The following is a 13,586-nucleotide window of genomic DNA, read 5'->3' on the forward strand; positions in this document are numbered from 1 at the left end:
CCGTTATAATACGCTGTATACCTACATACAAATAGTGCGCCGGGTACAAAAAAGGGCCGAATCACGGCTCTCGTCTATAGCACACCGGCCGCTCTCATGGGTGTGCTCGAATGGCACACAAAATTTGGAAAGTTTATCAGTTCATTTCGTTATCAACAGATAAGTTATGGAACTTTATCTTCCATATTGAAGTGAAACACCTGCATTGTACAAGTCTGTATTTTCATAGTTGGAAGTGATTCAGTACGAATTTATTTAGCCACCGGAATACATTTAACGCTTGCTCGCGATTGTTTATCAAGTTTAACAAGTTTTTTTATTGAAAAATAACAATAATGTATGCAGGCAAGTACAGACATCTGAATATATATAATAACACTTATTCAAATTACGGTGAATTACAAATGTGTGGATCATAACATTGAGTCATTAAACAAAATGCAGTACGACAATAACTAACTATCGAAGTGAAGCGATTAATTATTTACTAGTTACTCGCTATGGAGAATTATTTCCGATCATGGGCCGAAATTTTTCTTTGCTGTCACTTAATTACTGCTCCATATGTATTTACATAGACACGTATGTATGTATTCAGGAGGTGGATTAACTAACGACATGCGAGTATGAGTCACAAGCCAGACGAATGTGAAACTTAGTTAGTTAGTGTTTAGCTACATATGTATGTATATTTCTATGGTGGGGGGTCATTTTTCCCAAAATCACTTTCCCAAAAAAATTTTTTCCCAAATTTTTTTTTCCCAAAAAATAATTTTCCCAATATTTTTTTTCCCAAAAATATTTTTTCCCGCTTTATTGTTTTTTCCCGAATGCATGTTTTCCCAAAATAACTTTTTTCCAATAGATAGCTTTCCCGAACAAATACTACTGAAATTAATTTTTATTATTCTACTATTTCACATTTTTCGACGATTCCGACAATATGAGTGTATATAATAATCAAAAATCTTATACTTAAGTAATCGAAAAAGATTCGAAAAAGTTTTTCAATATACATTTTTCAATTCGGATAAAAAGACAAGGTAACGAATGTATCCAACTTCACTCATATAAACAAGTTTTTTCACGTCATTCTTTTCGTGTCAAAATTTCATGAGCCAAAATTTGCTGCCTAAAGTCAAAATTTCTAATTATGGCGGAATTAATTGAATGCAAAAAATCATTTCTTTTCAAATAATAAAAAATGTACTCGCCCATTCATTGCAAATGTATATGCGATATTTTACAGACGAACGATATTTTGGGAAAAATATTTTATGGGAAAATTTATTGGGAAATTTTTAGTTTGGGAAAAATGGCATTGGGAAAATTATTTTTTGGGAAAAAAAAATTTGGGAAAAAATTTTTTTGGGAAAGTGATTTTGGGAAAATTGTACCCCAATCATATTTCTATATATGTATGTACATATGTAAATACATGTGTATATGCCTGCAAACACACATATATACATATATATAACATCAAGAGCTTTTCTTTCAATAAGTAATGTGCCTCTTTATTACTTTCTTCGAATGAAAATTCGTGCAGCTTTAGGCCGCTTGGGCCTGAGAATACTTTGGAAATGGCTTTGAGCTTACATGCGTGGTTTGCGTATGGTTAGCTAAAACCATTGTTACCATGAAAAAAATGAATCAGATTCAAAGCATATATTGAAAATCTATAAAATCCAGCCCGCGACAAAACGGTAGCACTTCCACATTTTGACCCGTTTCGACTGCTTTTCTTTTGTTTTTTTGAATATTCGTTATATTTTAATCAAATTATAGCTCATTGCCTCACAAAAACCATGCATATGGCAAACCTTATGTAAAAAAGAGAAACATTTTACAAACTTTTCATCCCATTTCCATTATTTTTTAATAGAACTTCTAGAAACCTTTTTGGTACGCGGTCTTACACATATTTAACTTATTAAACGTTAGTGCAATAAAGTGGAAGTATGAAGATGTCAAAAAAAACCTGTTCTATTTTGATAACTTTTTCCCTGACCGTTTTGCGGATTTGCTCCATATAAACAATTTTTTGTTTGTTTTTTTTTTTATGCAAAGAAAACCTTGGTCGATTTTTGGATAACGCCAAAAATTGAGTCATATTTGTATTATCACAAAATACTAATAAATCTTATCTGGTGGAGAACTGGGAGATGTTATCCATGCCACCAAAAGAAAAACCGTGCTTACATGCATACATACCTACATATGCATGCAGCAACTATTCACTGTAAAATTTGGTCAGTTTTTGCTTTCATAAATGAAATAGACTTTGCCGCGATATTACCGAAATTACTGACACTGTACAGATTTATGGCGGGACAGCTGCCAATTTGAGTAATTTGACAAAGGTCAGCCCGCTACAAAGATGCAGGGCAGTCGACTCCAAAATTCACTCTCTTCCACCCTTAGATATAAAGAACTCTATTTGGGGACACCGTGTAAACATATTCATACGTACGTACATTTATATTCAAACTTACTGACCGAAAAGGTTTTTGAATTTTTTATAAACATATAAAGTTAAAGGAATTTACATATATTAAAATTTCTCACTCGCTTAAAATACATACACATGTACATATACGAGTTATGTTCAAAAAGTAAGATGACTTCAAATTTCGTGGGCAACGTACATTCGTTTTTTTTTATTTTGGTGCGTTAGTACGCATATCCTGAACATTTTTTAGAGTTTTAACTTTGTGGTATATTTAGTTTGTGTTTCTCTGCTATCGAAAAAAAAAAATTGTTTGCCAAAAAACGGCACCCTAATCTTGTCTCAGCCACCGTACTCACCGAATTGGGCCTTTTGGGGTTTTTTCTTGTTCCCAAAACAGAAAGTAGCTATGAAAATACAGAGATTTGCCACAATTTGTAAGAGCTCATTCCCCTCCAAAGCGCTTTTTTGACCTAAGGTGAGTCGAAAAAGCATTTTCACAAATGTATTATATCTGAGGGGGATTGCTTTGAAGGGGACAAAATATATATTGATGAAAACTAAAAATTTTCCAGAAAAATAAACTCCCCTTACTTTTTGAACACACCTCGTACATAAATCAACATGCACTCACATAAGTAAATATTTTGCATAAGCAATTTGTTTTCATACATTTTTGTCACAAAAGCTACGAACACTAAAATACATACAAATATAAGTAAATGGTTCTATAATTTCACGATTTCTAGAAGTTAAGAAGTTGAAGCACATCGAAAAGGTGATGAGCCTAAACTAAATAAATATAGCGCGCCAGTAGTTTCTAGGTCATTCCAATTAAAAATACCATACCCTTCTCCATCTAATCCTACTAATGGAGAGTAGGCAAGCTAGACTATGTTGATGTCTTCCTAGAATTTATACTTCTCCATTCTATCATCTGTGGTATCTGACTCAGCTAACGCTCAAAGATACATGAATCTTCCGTATTGATAACAGGAAGGAAGTCCGCTTTTCGTCGTTCACATACGGCCCATATTAGAGATGCCTCTTTAACCAGTTGATAGCAGAACGCTCTGTTGAAATCATTTTACTGAACACTGATTTTAGAAGTAAATCTTTCATTTTATTTTCTTTTTTAAATTTGCTCGGATATAATCTTTAAATGGCAAAATAATTGAGTAAATATGACTGTCCTAATGTGAGAGAGCTTCTACCTTTTAAGAAAAGTTCTTAAAAACACGATGTAGAACATCTGTAGCTTGCATTAGCGCTAAAATTCGGCCGCTTATATTGCTCTATATTGGACTTAAACCTATTCTGCACTGGTTTCCTATGACATGGGATTTACGACATCGAATATGCAGGATGGTTCAATAAGGTCGCAGATTTTCACAACAAAATTTGTGGAAATGATTTTTTTTCTTCATCATGTTTTTAGTATATGGCATTTAGGCATAGTTTGCGCTGTATATCATAAAAATCATATGTTTTCGATTTTCAACCTTAACTATAAACTTATTGGCATATATTTTATATATGTTTTTCTTGTAGTCCCAGAAGAAAGAGTCCAAAGGTGTCAAATCGCAAGATCTCGACGGCAATTTGACCTCGTTGTTTCGTGAGATAATGCCTCCAACACCATATTTCGCGACCATTATTTCATGCGATATGTGGCAAGTGGTGTCATTCTACTGACACCAAATACTCAACTTCATATCATTTATTTGACACCTTGAAAAGTATGTTATCATATTACGATAACGTTCGCCGTAACAGCGTTAGCGACATCATTTTCAAAGAAGTGCGGTCCAATGACTTCGCCAACCCGCCCATTAACTTATTCTGAGTGCAAAATTTTTCCTTGAATGGCATGTGAATTTTTAGTTCGCCAAGCGGCTGATTATTGAATGCCGAAAATTCACGTCCTGCAAAACAACCATTCTCATGTAAGATTTTGATCACTTTTACGCGTTGTTCAACTAAGTATCGCTCCACGACTAAGTCTGCCAAAGCAGGTACATAGAACCTACCAATTGAGTGAAAGAAATTAACGTATCACAAATAATTGCTATCAAAGTTCTGCGTCCCCCTTGAATCACTATTGAATCGCCCTTTATTAATATTGCTCTTTTGCTGGAAGAATGTAATAACCCAAAGAAAAAACTTGTAAGACCATCAGCTTTTCTTTTATGCTGTTTTAAAAAATCGTAGAGAGTCTCATTAGATTCGAATTTATTGTTGTTGTTTTAGCAGTTTATCAACATCAAAAGTTGGCTTTGGTTTAACTTAGGGTCACGTAGTCAATTGGAAACTTTGAATCCGTTTTTCTCGATTTTTTTGGATTTTCCGAATTATGTCATTCTTCCAAAAAACGAGTATTTAGTATTTAAAAAGCTCACATTTTGCAAAATACTACTTGTAACTTTAATTTAAGCTTCTCCCATTAATATACTCATACTGCTCCACGATGCGCATTGAGTCCATTTCGACACCTTATTTATTATTTCACTCAACACTTTCTCTAATCGTCTTTAAACAAAACTTAAACAATAGCAAGCAAACACACACACGCACACATAATTGCACCCTTTTCACAAACCACAAACACACTCATCTAAATTTGTATACTAATTTTTTCTTAGCTGCTCACACAGGTGACAACTACGGCGCTTACGATGCTGAGGGCGCAAAAAGCTTCTCTTTCGATGAGGAGAGCGTACGAAAGGGCTTCATACGCAAAGTGTACTCGATACTCATGGTAAGTGCTACTCGTTTAATTTTTTTAAAAACAAACTAACACAACTTTCCAACTCAACTTTCTGTTCCATCGTACATACATATGTAGGTGCAATTGCTCATCACCTTCGGCTTTATTACGGTTTTTATATATGTGACGGAAGTCAAAGACTGGGTTCATCGTACACAATGGATAGTTTGGGTAGCACTGGCCGTACTTTTGGTAACGATGATATGTATGGCTTGCTGCGAGGGTGTACGACGCAAAACACCTTTGAACTTTATTTTCCTGCTTATATTCACATTGGCAGAGTCATTCCTGCTGGGTATAGTCGCTACCTATTATGGTTCAAGTGAGGTACATAAGTAGACCTTTATTTGCAGTATAAGAATTGCTTTCACACAATTGCTTCTCCGCAGGTTATGTTGGCCGTTGGCATAACAGCTGCTGTATGCCTTGCATTGACACTCTTCGCCTTCCAAACCAAATGGGATTTCACCATGTGCGGCGGTGTCCTTTTGGTCGCCATTGTTGTATTCGTCATTTTTGGCATTGTGGCTATCTTCATACCCGGCAAAGTGATAACGCTTGTATACTCTTCCCTGGGTGCATTACTCTTCTCCATCTATTTAGTTTATGATACACAATTGATGATGGGGGGTAAGCATAAATACGCCATTAGTCCGGAGGAGTACATTTTTGCAGCGCTCAATCTTTATCTGGATATCATAAATATCTTCACGTATATATTGGCCATTATTGGAGCGACTAGAGGATGAAGCGGGCATACTGTATTTTAACATTTAGGCAAACCACAGAGATTAAATGGGTAGTTGCTGTATCATATCTACGTCAGATGGAGATAATATTAAGCAACTAACTTCAATTTTTATGAATCCATATAAGCCAAATATAAACGCAACATACCTTATAAATAATAATTAAAAATAAGATCTTGTATGCGAAATTGGTGTTACCAAGTAGATTAAGAAAAATTGTAAAAGCTTTAAAAATCACAACTTAAAGTTAAAAGAAAAATTCAGTTAATATAATATTAAAAAAAATTAGAACAATTATATACATATATGTAAATCCTCCATTAGATGTTTGCCCGAGATTTGCTACAATTTGTTGTGTGTGTCTTGATGTTTTGCAACAAATTGAGGGGATTACAGTCTTATCGTTCGCACGACAATCGGTTCTACGTAACTGGAACGACCCGGATTTATATCCGGTCAAGGACTGTCACTTCAGCAGCATTCCTCTTATATGCACGTGAATTGTTTATGCTGCTACAACAACAACAACAACAACAACATTACAGTAGTCCGAATACTACTAGATGGTTTTTAATTGATGGAGAATTTGCCATTACCTACTGAGGGGCGGGCCCTGCTATTAGAAAAAACTTTTTCTGTCATTTGATGTTTAGTCGCTGCTGTGGATTTCGAATCCGAGGCAACGGAGAATGTCCAAGATCTTGGGTTGACTAATATTGCCGAATGGTTTATGTTCACCATGCTTCTGCCTCTTATAAAAAAAAAGAGAATGCATTATGGGATACTTGTACATTGAGCGTTTGTTCGTTGAGCGTAAATTATTTTTCATTTACTTATCGAGCCCAAAATAACACTCATCTGCAAGAGTCGTTTTTCTCTTCACCTCGAGACGGACATTTTTTTTTTATTTTGATCGCTAAGTAGGCAACGTTTTTCGCGACGGCAGTATTGATATTCAGCAATCGTAGATTTCATTCATGGGATGTGTTTTAAGTATACCAAATCACGCTTAACAGCAGATTTATGGACCTTACCAACACCTCGCCACTGGCTTTGAACAGTTGAGCTGGTAGATCACCAGCCCCGGGAGCTTTATTACTTTTAAGCTGTTTATATTCCAACCTCGCCTTAGAAACAAAACTTCTTCTTTGAATATGGCCAATACAGTGTGGCAAAGAATTTCCTCCATATCTGAAAGGCACTCAAAACAGCTGTTATATTATGGCTTTTTTTTCAAGAACGCCAGATTTGGTCACATCACTGGCATTTTTTTTAATGTTGTTACGCCATAAAATGTATGTATTCAACAGCATAGCCTATCATATTGCACAGCTCATCCAACAATCGTTCTTTTTTACGCAAAGTTCGGTTATTAACCGCCTTATACTTTTTTGTGAGATATCGTTTCAAATCAATCTTATGCGGACAATTTTTCAGATCCAGATATTCAGGTGCATGTAGTTTGACACATTTGGTGTATAAAACCCTAAATAACCAGGAAATCCTTGGAAAAGTAGTCTTTTCACAGGAATAGCTCTTGCGAAGCCAGTCGAACCAGCTAAATGAATGAAATTCTGTTCCAGATATAGAGCTCGTTTTGGTAAAGCCATGATACTCCAAAAGAAATGGATTGTTGGAAATTCTTTGTTTTATTTCATTTTTAAAAAGATACTCGTATATGGATAACCCTATAAAAAATTAAACTGAATTAAAAATTTCATTTACCTTACACTTCAGTTTCTATTTTAATTTATAATCCCGCACATCTCAAAACTCACCCTTTAAAATACTCTCTAACGAAAAATTACATTTACTCATATGGATTGGAAAATCTTTCAGATCATAAATAGAACATAAAATATTGAAGTCGTTGAAATAGATTTATTTACTTTTCCCTTACTTTTTTGAGAAAAGAGCCAATGAACACGAAGAGAATTTAGCTACATTTTATACATCCTCTTTGTCGCCTCCTGCCTGTGTTGACAAATAAAAAAAGATCAAAATGCGTAAACGCGATTTAGAAAGCTTGACCTTTGAAGATTTTGATGACAAATACGTGCGCCATGCATTCATCTCGAAGGTGTTCGCTATTCTATCGGTGAGTGCATAGCAGTACATCAAGTCATGCCTGATTCATGCCTTAGTGACCGAGCACCGATGATGATTTCTTTCAGGCACAACTCGTTTTGACACTTGGAGTCGTCAGTATTTTCATCTTCGTTGATGCGGTACAAAATTTTGTAATCGAACGTCCTTGGCTTATATGGGTGGCCTTTGGTTGTGTCTTTATTACAATGATACCGATCGCCTGCTGTGAAGGAGTCCGCCGCAGTTATCCCACAAACTTTATACTTCTGATATTATTTACATTAGCGGAATCGGTTTTGGTAGGTTGTGTTGCCATCAATTACTCACCCGATACGGTTAGTACGTGCAATTTTGAAAATTTGTATTCAAGGTTATTGCTGAATGTCTACCACTTTCTCTCACAGGTTCTATATGCCGTTGGCATAACGACGCTCGTTGTCCTTGTGCTCACTCTTTTCGCCTTGCAAACAGCAATCGACTTTACCGCTTGTTGGGCCATACTTTTGGTTGCTTTGATCGTTTTGCTTATAATCGGAATAGTAGCCATGTTCTTTCCATCACGTACCTTACTAATAGTTTACTGTTCTCTTGGAATTCTCGTCTTTTCCTTCTACCTAATATATGACATACAATTGATGATTGGCGGCAACCATAAATACGCAATTAGTCCAGAGGACTATATTTTTGCAGCGCTAAGTATTTATATGGATGTTATCAATCTGTTCCTCTACATTCTTAACTTATTGGGCATCTTAGAAAATTAAATTAAAGGGAAGTAATATATACGCGTTTGGCGGAGACCCGAACAGTAGTCGATGTATACTATACTCGTACATATTTTTGATCGTACATTTGTATATTTTTAGCTTTGAATATTTTAATATTTTGCTTTACTGTTTTCATACTGTTTAAATGTATATTAAATATTTTTGAGAAATTAATGGCGCACATAGTATTTTACAATATGAAAGTAAGTAAATTTTAGCTGAGTGTAATCCGAAGAGACCAGTAAAGCACTTACGTAAGTTAGTGCTCAACTTCCTTATCGAGGTAATAATAGTACATGTGCAAGTGCATTTGAAGATGTCAATGCATTTTAGTGAATAACCCGCACATAGCTAACACACACACAATACAGGGAGTCCCATTGAGACTGCCTGTTTTGAAAATTCAAAAAAACGCGCAAAATATAATTTCATTCAATTTCACTCTTTTCAGTCTATAATATACATAAAAATCCTTGTGTGTTCATCGCGCGCTCAGGTCAACTTACATAACTGTTCAGCGATGAGACCGTAAATTTACCGTATTTGAGATAAATAAAATTACCGTATTTGGGCTGAAGAGTAACCCTAGAAAATCCCTAGAAAACAACCGTTTGGTGCGTTCAAAGGGCTGGAGGAATCATCAGCCAATATTTCTTCAAAACGAGTCTGGCGCTAATGTAACAGTAAATAGCGAACGCTGTCGCGCCATGATAAACGACTTCTTACAGCGCTACTTGTCACTCAGCCCGTGAAAATATTGATTGTTTTGCATCGCCGTGTCGGTGAGCAATTTATCTCTGGTCTAGGACCAGTGGATTGGCCACCAAGATCGTGTGATATCACGCCTTTGGTAATTTATTTGTGGAGGTATGTAAAGTTTAAGTGCTTTGTGGGTAAATCAGCTTCGATTGAGGCATTGGAAGCCAACATTACTAAAGTTATTCACGAGAAACCGCCCGAAGTCCTCCAGCGGGTCATTCAAAATTGGCGTATGCGGATGGCCATTGCGGCCAACATTTGTAAAGGATTATCTTTAAAAAATAAATATCGTGAATAAAGATTGCCCATTCAATTTGAGTTTTCGTTATTTTATTTCAATTAAGAAACCTTAGAGGATGCGGATTCTAAATTGAAATAAAGCAACGAAAACCCTGATCACCCTTTAGAACAAAGTTACTTGTACAACCCAGAACTTTTTTTCAGTGAGGCAAAGTTTTGAAATTTTTGTGATTCAAAGTTTTATGTTACCAGAAAAAAGTGTTATAAGTCGATTTATAATATTATTGTTAATGTTCCATAGCAGGTCTGCCTCATTTTTATAAAAATAAAGGCTAAAATTTCCTTTGAAATAAATCATTTGAGAACTGAAATATTCTACGAATAGATAAGTATAAGAATATGACTGAAAATTTCAGTCGGAGTAAATGTAATGGCGCAAAATTAATTACCCCATGTTCACTAAAAAAATGTTGAGTGATGAAAATCTTTATTTTGACCTTTGCGGCTGATACGGCAGCTGTCTAGTTCACAAGTCTCTAATATGATTGGCCTACGAACCTATTTGCAAAAATTAAAAATCTTCCGATAGGGTAATTAATTTTGCCCCACCTTGTACTTATACTATATATACGCATTGACTTGAAATTGGTGGGAATACCCGCCTACGCATCGATCGGTTGTATGTGAACAAAAAGAGCATCACTTTTTCTTCGGTTCCAAACCTATCGACTCATTTTTGCGCACTACATCTTTTCTAGTTCTAGTTTTCAAAATTGAGAAAATGTTAGGAAATAGGAAAAAATTATATTAAATTAAAAATAGGAAAAAGGTAATTACAAAAGATAACATTACACATTAGATTAGATTATACTGGTTCGCCGAAGACACGCAGAGACAATTTTGGTCCATGGCAATACCAGATCAGAGTCCTATTTTAGCGAAAATATGCATCGCTCAAGATGCGCGTACTGTTCGCGCAATCAATGTTCCACATTTATTAGACATATGTAAGTATTTCATGTGGTTGGAATATTGAATTGTCTTATTTGCAGGGTAAATATTACTGGAAAGAACTCCATATTGGCATGCATGTGTTATATACGTGCATATCTCTTTATTTATCTTTAACTGCTTACAATTTCTCAAAGCAGAAAAGAAGTATATCCGAAAGAAATATCACAAAAACAGAGCCAGACTGGAGTGAACTGTAAATTCTGCATCTTGTTTTTTCGCTAGGTGTAAATTACAAAACAGCCCAGCCGCTTTCGATATTACACGTTATCATTTCGAATTTAATTTTTCTCATTTTGAATTTAATTTTTCTCATTTTGAATTTAATTTTTCTCATTTTGAATTTAACTTTTCTCATTTTGAATTTAATTTTTCTCATTTTGAATTTAACTTTTCTCATTTAGGATTAACTCATTATCAAAGTGTATTTATATATCTCATTATTATTCTTTCTTTCTCACTTTAATTGATATTTTCTCTTTTGACTTATATTTCTCAAATTCAGTTTACCCATTCTCATTTTAAATTACTCGTACACTTGTTCAATATAATCTAAACATTTTCTCATTATGAACTTGAAAAGGTGCATGTCTACAAGCTATCATATTTCAGGACTGGTCGAAAATTATGAGTTTGGATCGTTAGGTGGTCCCATTTGGACACCCGTTAGTTAGATGATTACTTAATTATGTATGTTCATCCATACGTACCAAAGATTTTGCTTCACATTTAGACGACGAACCCAATCTAAAACGTTTTACCGCACGCTCGTTTCGTTATTACCCAGTAGGTGAAATTACCGGGCCTGCTATAGGTACACAATAGTATTTATGCAGGTAGTTGCCAAAGTGCCTGCTACTCTGTTAAAACTAGTGCATATGTATGTATGTGTCATAACTAACTGTGCTTTGATAGGCGACATGCGCGTCAGGGTGGAGTGATTATAAATTATCTAGTGAGTTACTATTCGCTTGATCTGAAGGCAGAAATTGATGGTGTTTATGAAAGTACTTAAATAAACAAAGAAAGTGCTTCACAAATTCGAAATTATAACGGCAATAGTGTAGTTTTGGAGGTAGTGTATTGCCAGGAGCAGGGGTGTACCTGGAGGACGTAGCGCCCATGGCAGCGAACAATTTTTTTCAGTTTCATCCCTTTCTACTCTTAATAACGCCAAATCGCACAATCTTTCTTCACCCATTGTAGCTCTTGAATAAGACAGTAAGTTTTAACTTGCTGAAGGATCTCTCGCAGCTAGCAATGGAAACTGGTATTGTCAGTACAATTTGAATTGCGACGCGAAGATTTGGGAACACGCTTTCATCTCCGAACTCAACAGTGAATTCGAGGAATGTTGCTGGACTTGAAATGACAAGAATTTCTTCATAAAGTTCATTTCCATCAATATCACTCACGTAGAATTGACCTAATTCGTTGCACTTTTTTTTGAGATCGTATTCTTTTTCCTGATAAATAAGACCTTTGACATCGAGAAGGAATTCAAATTTTTCATCGATTTCATTCAACCGTACGAATCTCCCGTTCATTTCTTGAAATAGTCGATCAACTGTTTCTTTCAAGAACCTTTTCATTTCTCAATCTTCTTCGGCGTCTTTCAGTTGCAACGTCCCACGTCCAACGTATCGTAATATTCATCGTGGGATCTTGCAGCCTCTTTTGAACGCGGTAAATTAAAATTCCAATGATCGATCTGATACGAGTATGTATAGGAATGCAATTTCGATAATGAATTTCCAAAATTAGTGATCGTGGATATCATATAACAAATAAAAATATATTCTTCGATAAAAAGGACACTTACCAAAATGGTGGCTCCTTAACAATTTTTATCTTTATGTGACAAAGAATCAAACTATTCAACAATATTTCACTGTATTGAGAAAAAGAAGATGAAAAACACTGAGCGACGATTATGTTTACACCAGAAGTACCGTGACGTAGCAAGTTAGTTGCATGCAAAGACGTTAAATGTCCAGAAGGGGGGCGGTCCTTCGCTTCCCACCTCGGTGTTTTCTCTCGATCGCACATACTGCTTTCTCCGTCGCACTCGCGCCCCTCCACGTTGTTCGAAGTTTTTCGAATCACCGGCAGTCATCAGCTAAACCGGCTTTGACTTAAAACAGCGTAGAGGGACGCGGACAGTATACGTTTCAGTTTTTCTCGCTGCCGAGTATACAGATTACAGAGTCGACTATCCTGACTTCTTATATCTTTATTTCAAACTGAAGTTCAAAATTGCGATTGAGGTGTCACTTTGCCAGTTTGTTCGTTTCGGCAGGAGTTACAGCACACATAATGGATGAGCTTGTCGAAAACGGTCAGTCTGCACTTATTATGAATAACAGATACAATTTTTCTAAGCAGATATCCAACCGTCATAGTTTTTTGGCCAAACTGACAAGCGGTTTTAGACCAAATGAGAAGAAAATTCAATTATCGCAGTCAAAGCAATACGAGTCTTCAGCTCCAATTTGAAAAATGGCACATACAGATGTAAATGCTGTTAAAGGCTTATAAAAATTAGATAGGAAGACTTATAAATTAAATGTTTAAATATGTCGTTGGCCTTTATACTCAAACTTCAAGACTTTTTAACCCCGGTCCAACATTACCATAATTGTTGTTTTAAAACAGCATAAACATTCCCCATACATCATCGATGTACAATGTACAATGCTACTGTAGAGGCAGGTATTGGCCGGATATAAATCAGGGACGTTCCGGTTACGTAGAGC

The 13,586-nt window shown here is 35.5% G+C and overlaps 2 protein-coding genes across 3 annotated transcripts; both read left to right on the top strand.

The window, feature by feature from the left end:
• The first annotated feature begins 203 nt into the window (after positions 1–203).
• Positions 204–6,244, top strand: LOC128868485 (protein lifeguard 1). Of its 2 annotated transcripts, none has more exons than XM_054110620.1 (4): positions 204–345; positions 5,092–5,207; positions 5,295–5,543; positions 5,606–6,244. In XM_054110620.1, the coding sequence occupies exons 1-4, from the start codon at positions 336–338 to the stop codon at positions 5,963–5,965; spliced, it is 735 nt and encodes a 244-aa protein (XP_053966595.1). In that variant the 5' UTR covers positions 204–335; the 3' UTR covers positions 5,966–6,244. The 2 variants fall into 2 exon arrangements, with proteins under 2 accessions (XP_053966595.1, XP_053966596.1); XM_054110621.1 differs by having other exon boundaries at positions 206–345; positions 5,104–5,207; positions 5,606–6,243.
• Positions 6,245–7,782: 1,538 nt separating this feature from the next.
• On the top strand, positions 7,783–8,956 carry LOC128868486 (protein lifeguard 1-like). Its single transcript, XM_054110622.1, has 3 exons — positions 7,783–8,063; positions 8,140–8,388; positions 8,458–8,956. The coding sequence occupies exons 1-3, from the start codon at positions 7,968–7,970 to the stop codon at positions 8,815–8,817; spliced, it is 705 nt and encodes a 234-aa protein (XP_053966597.1). The 5' UTR covers positions 7,783–7,967; the 3' UTR covers positions 8,818–8,956.
• Positions 8,957–13,586: the final 4,630 nt, after the last annotated feature.

This window comes from Anastrepha ludens, chromosome 6, assembly GCF_028408465.1.
Source record: "Anastrepha ludens isolate Willacy chromosome 6, idAnaLude1.1, whole genome shotgun sequence".
NCBI lineage: Eukaryota > Metazoa > Arthropoda > Insecta > Diptera > Tephritidae > Anastrepha > Anastrepha ludens.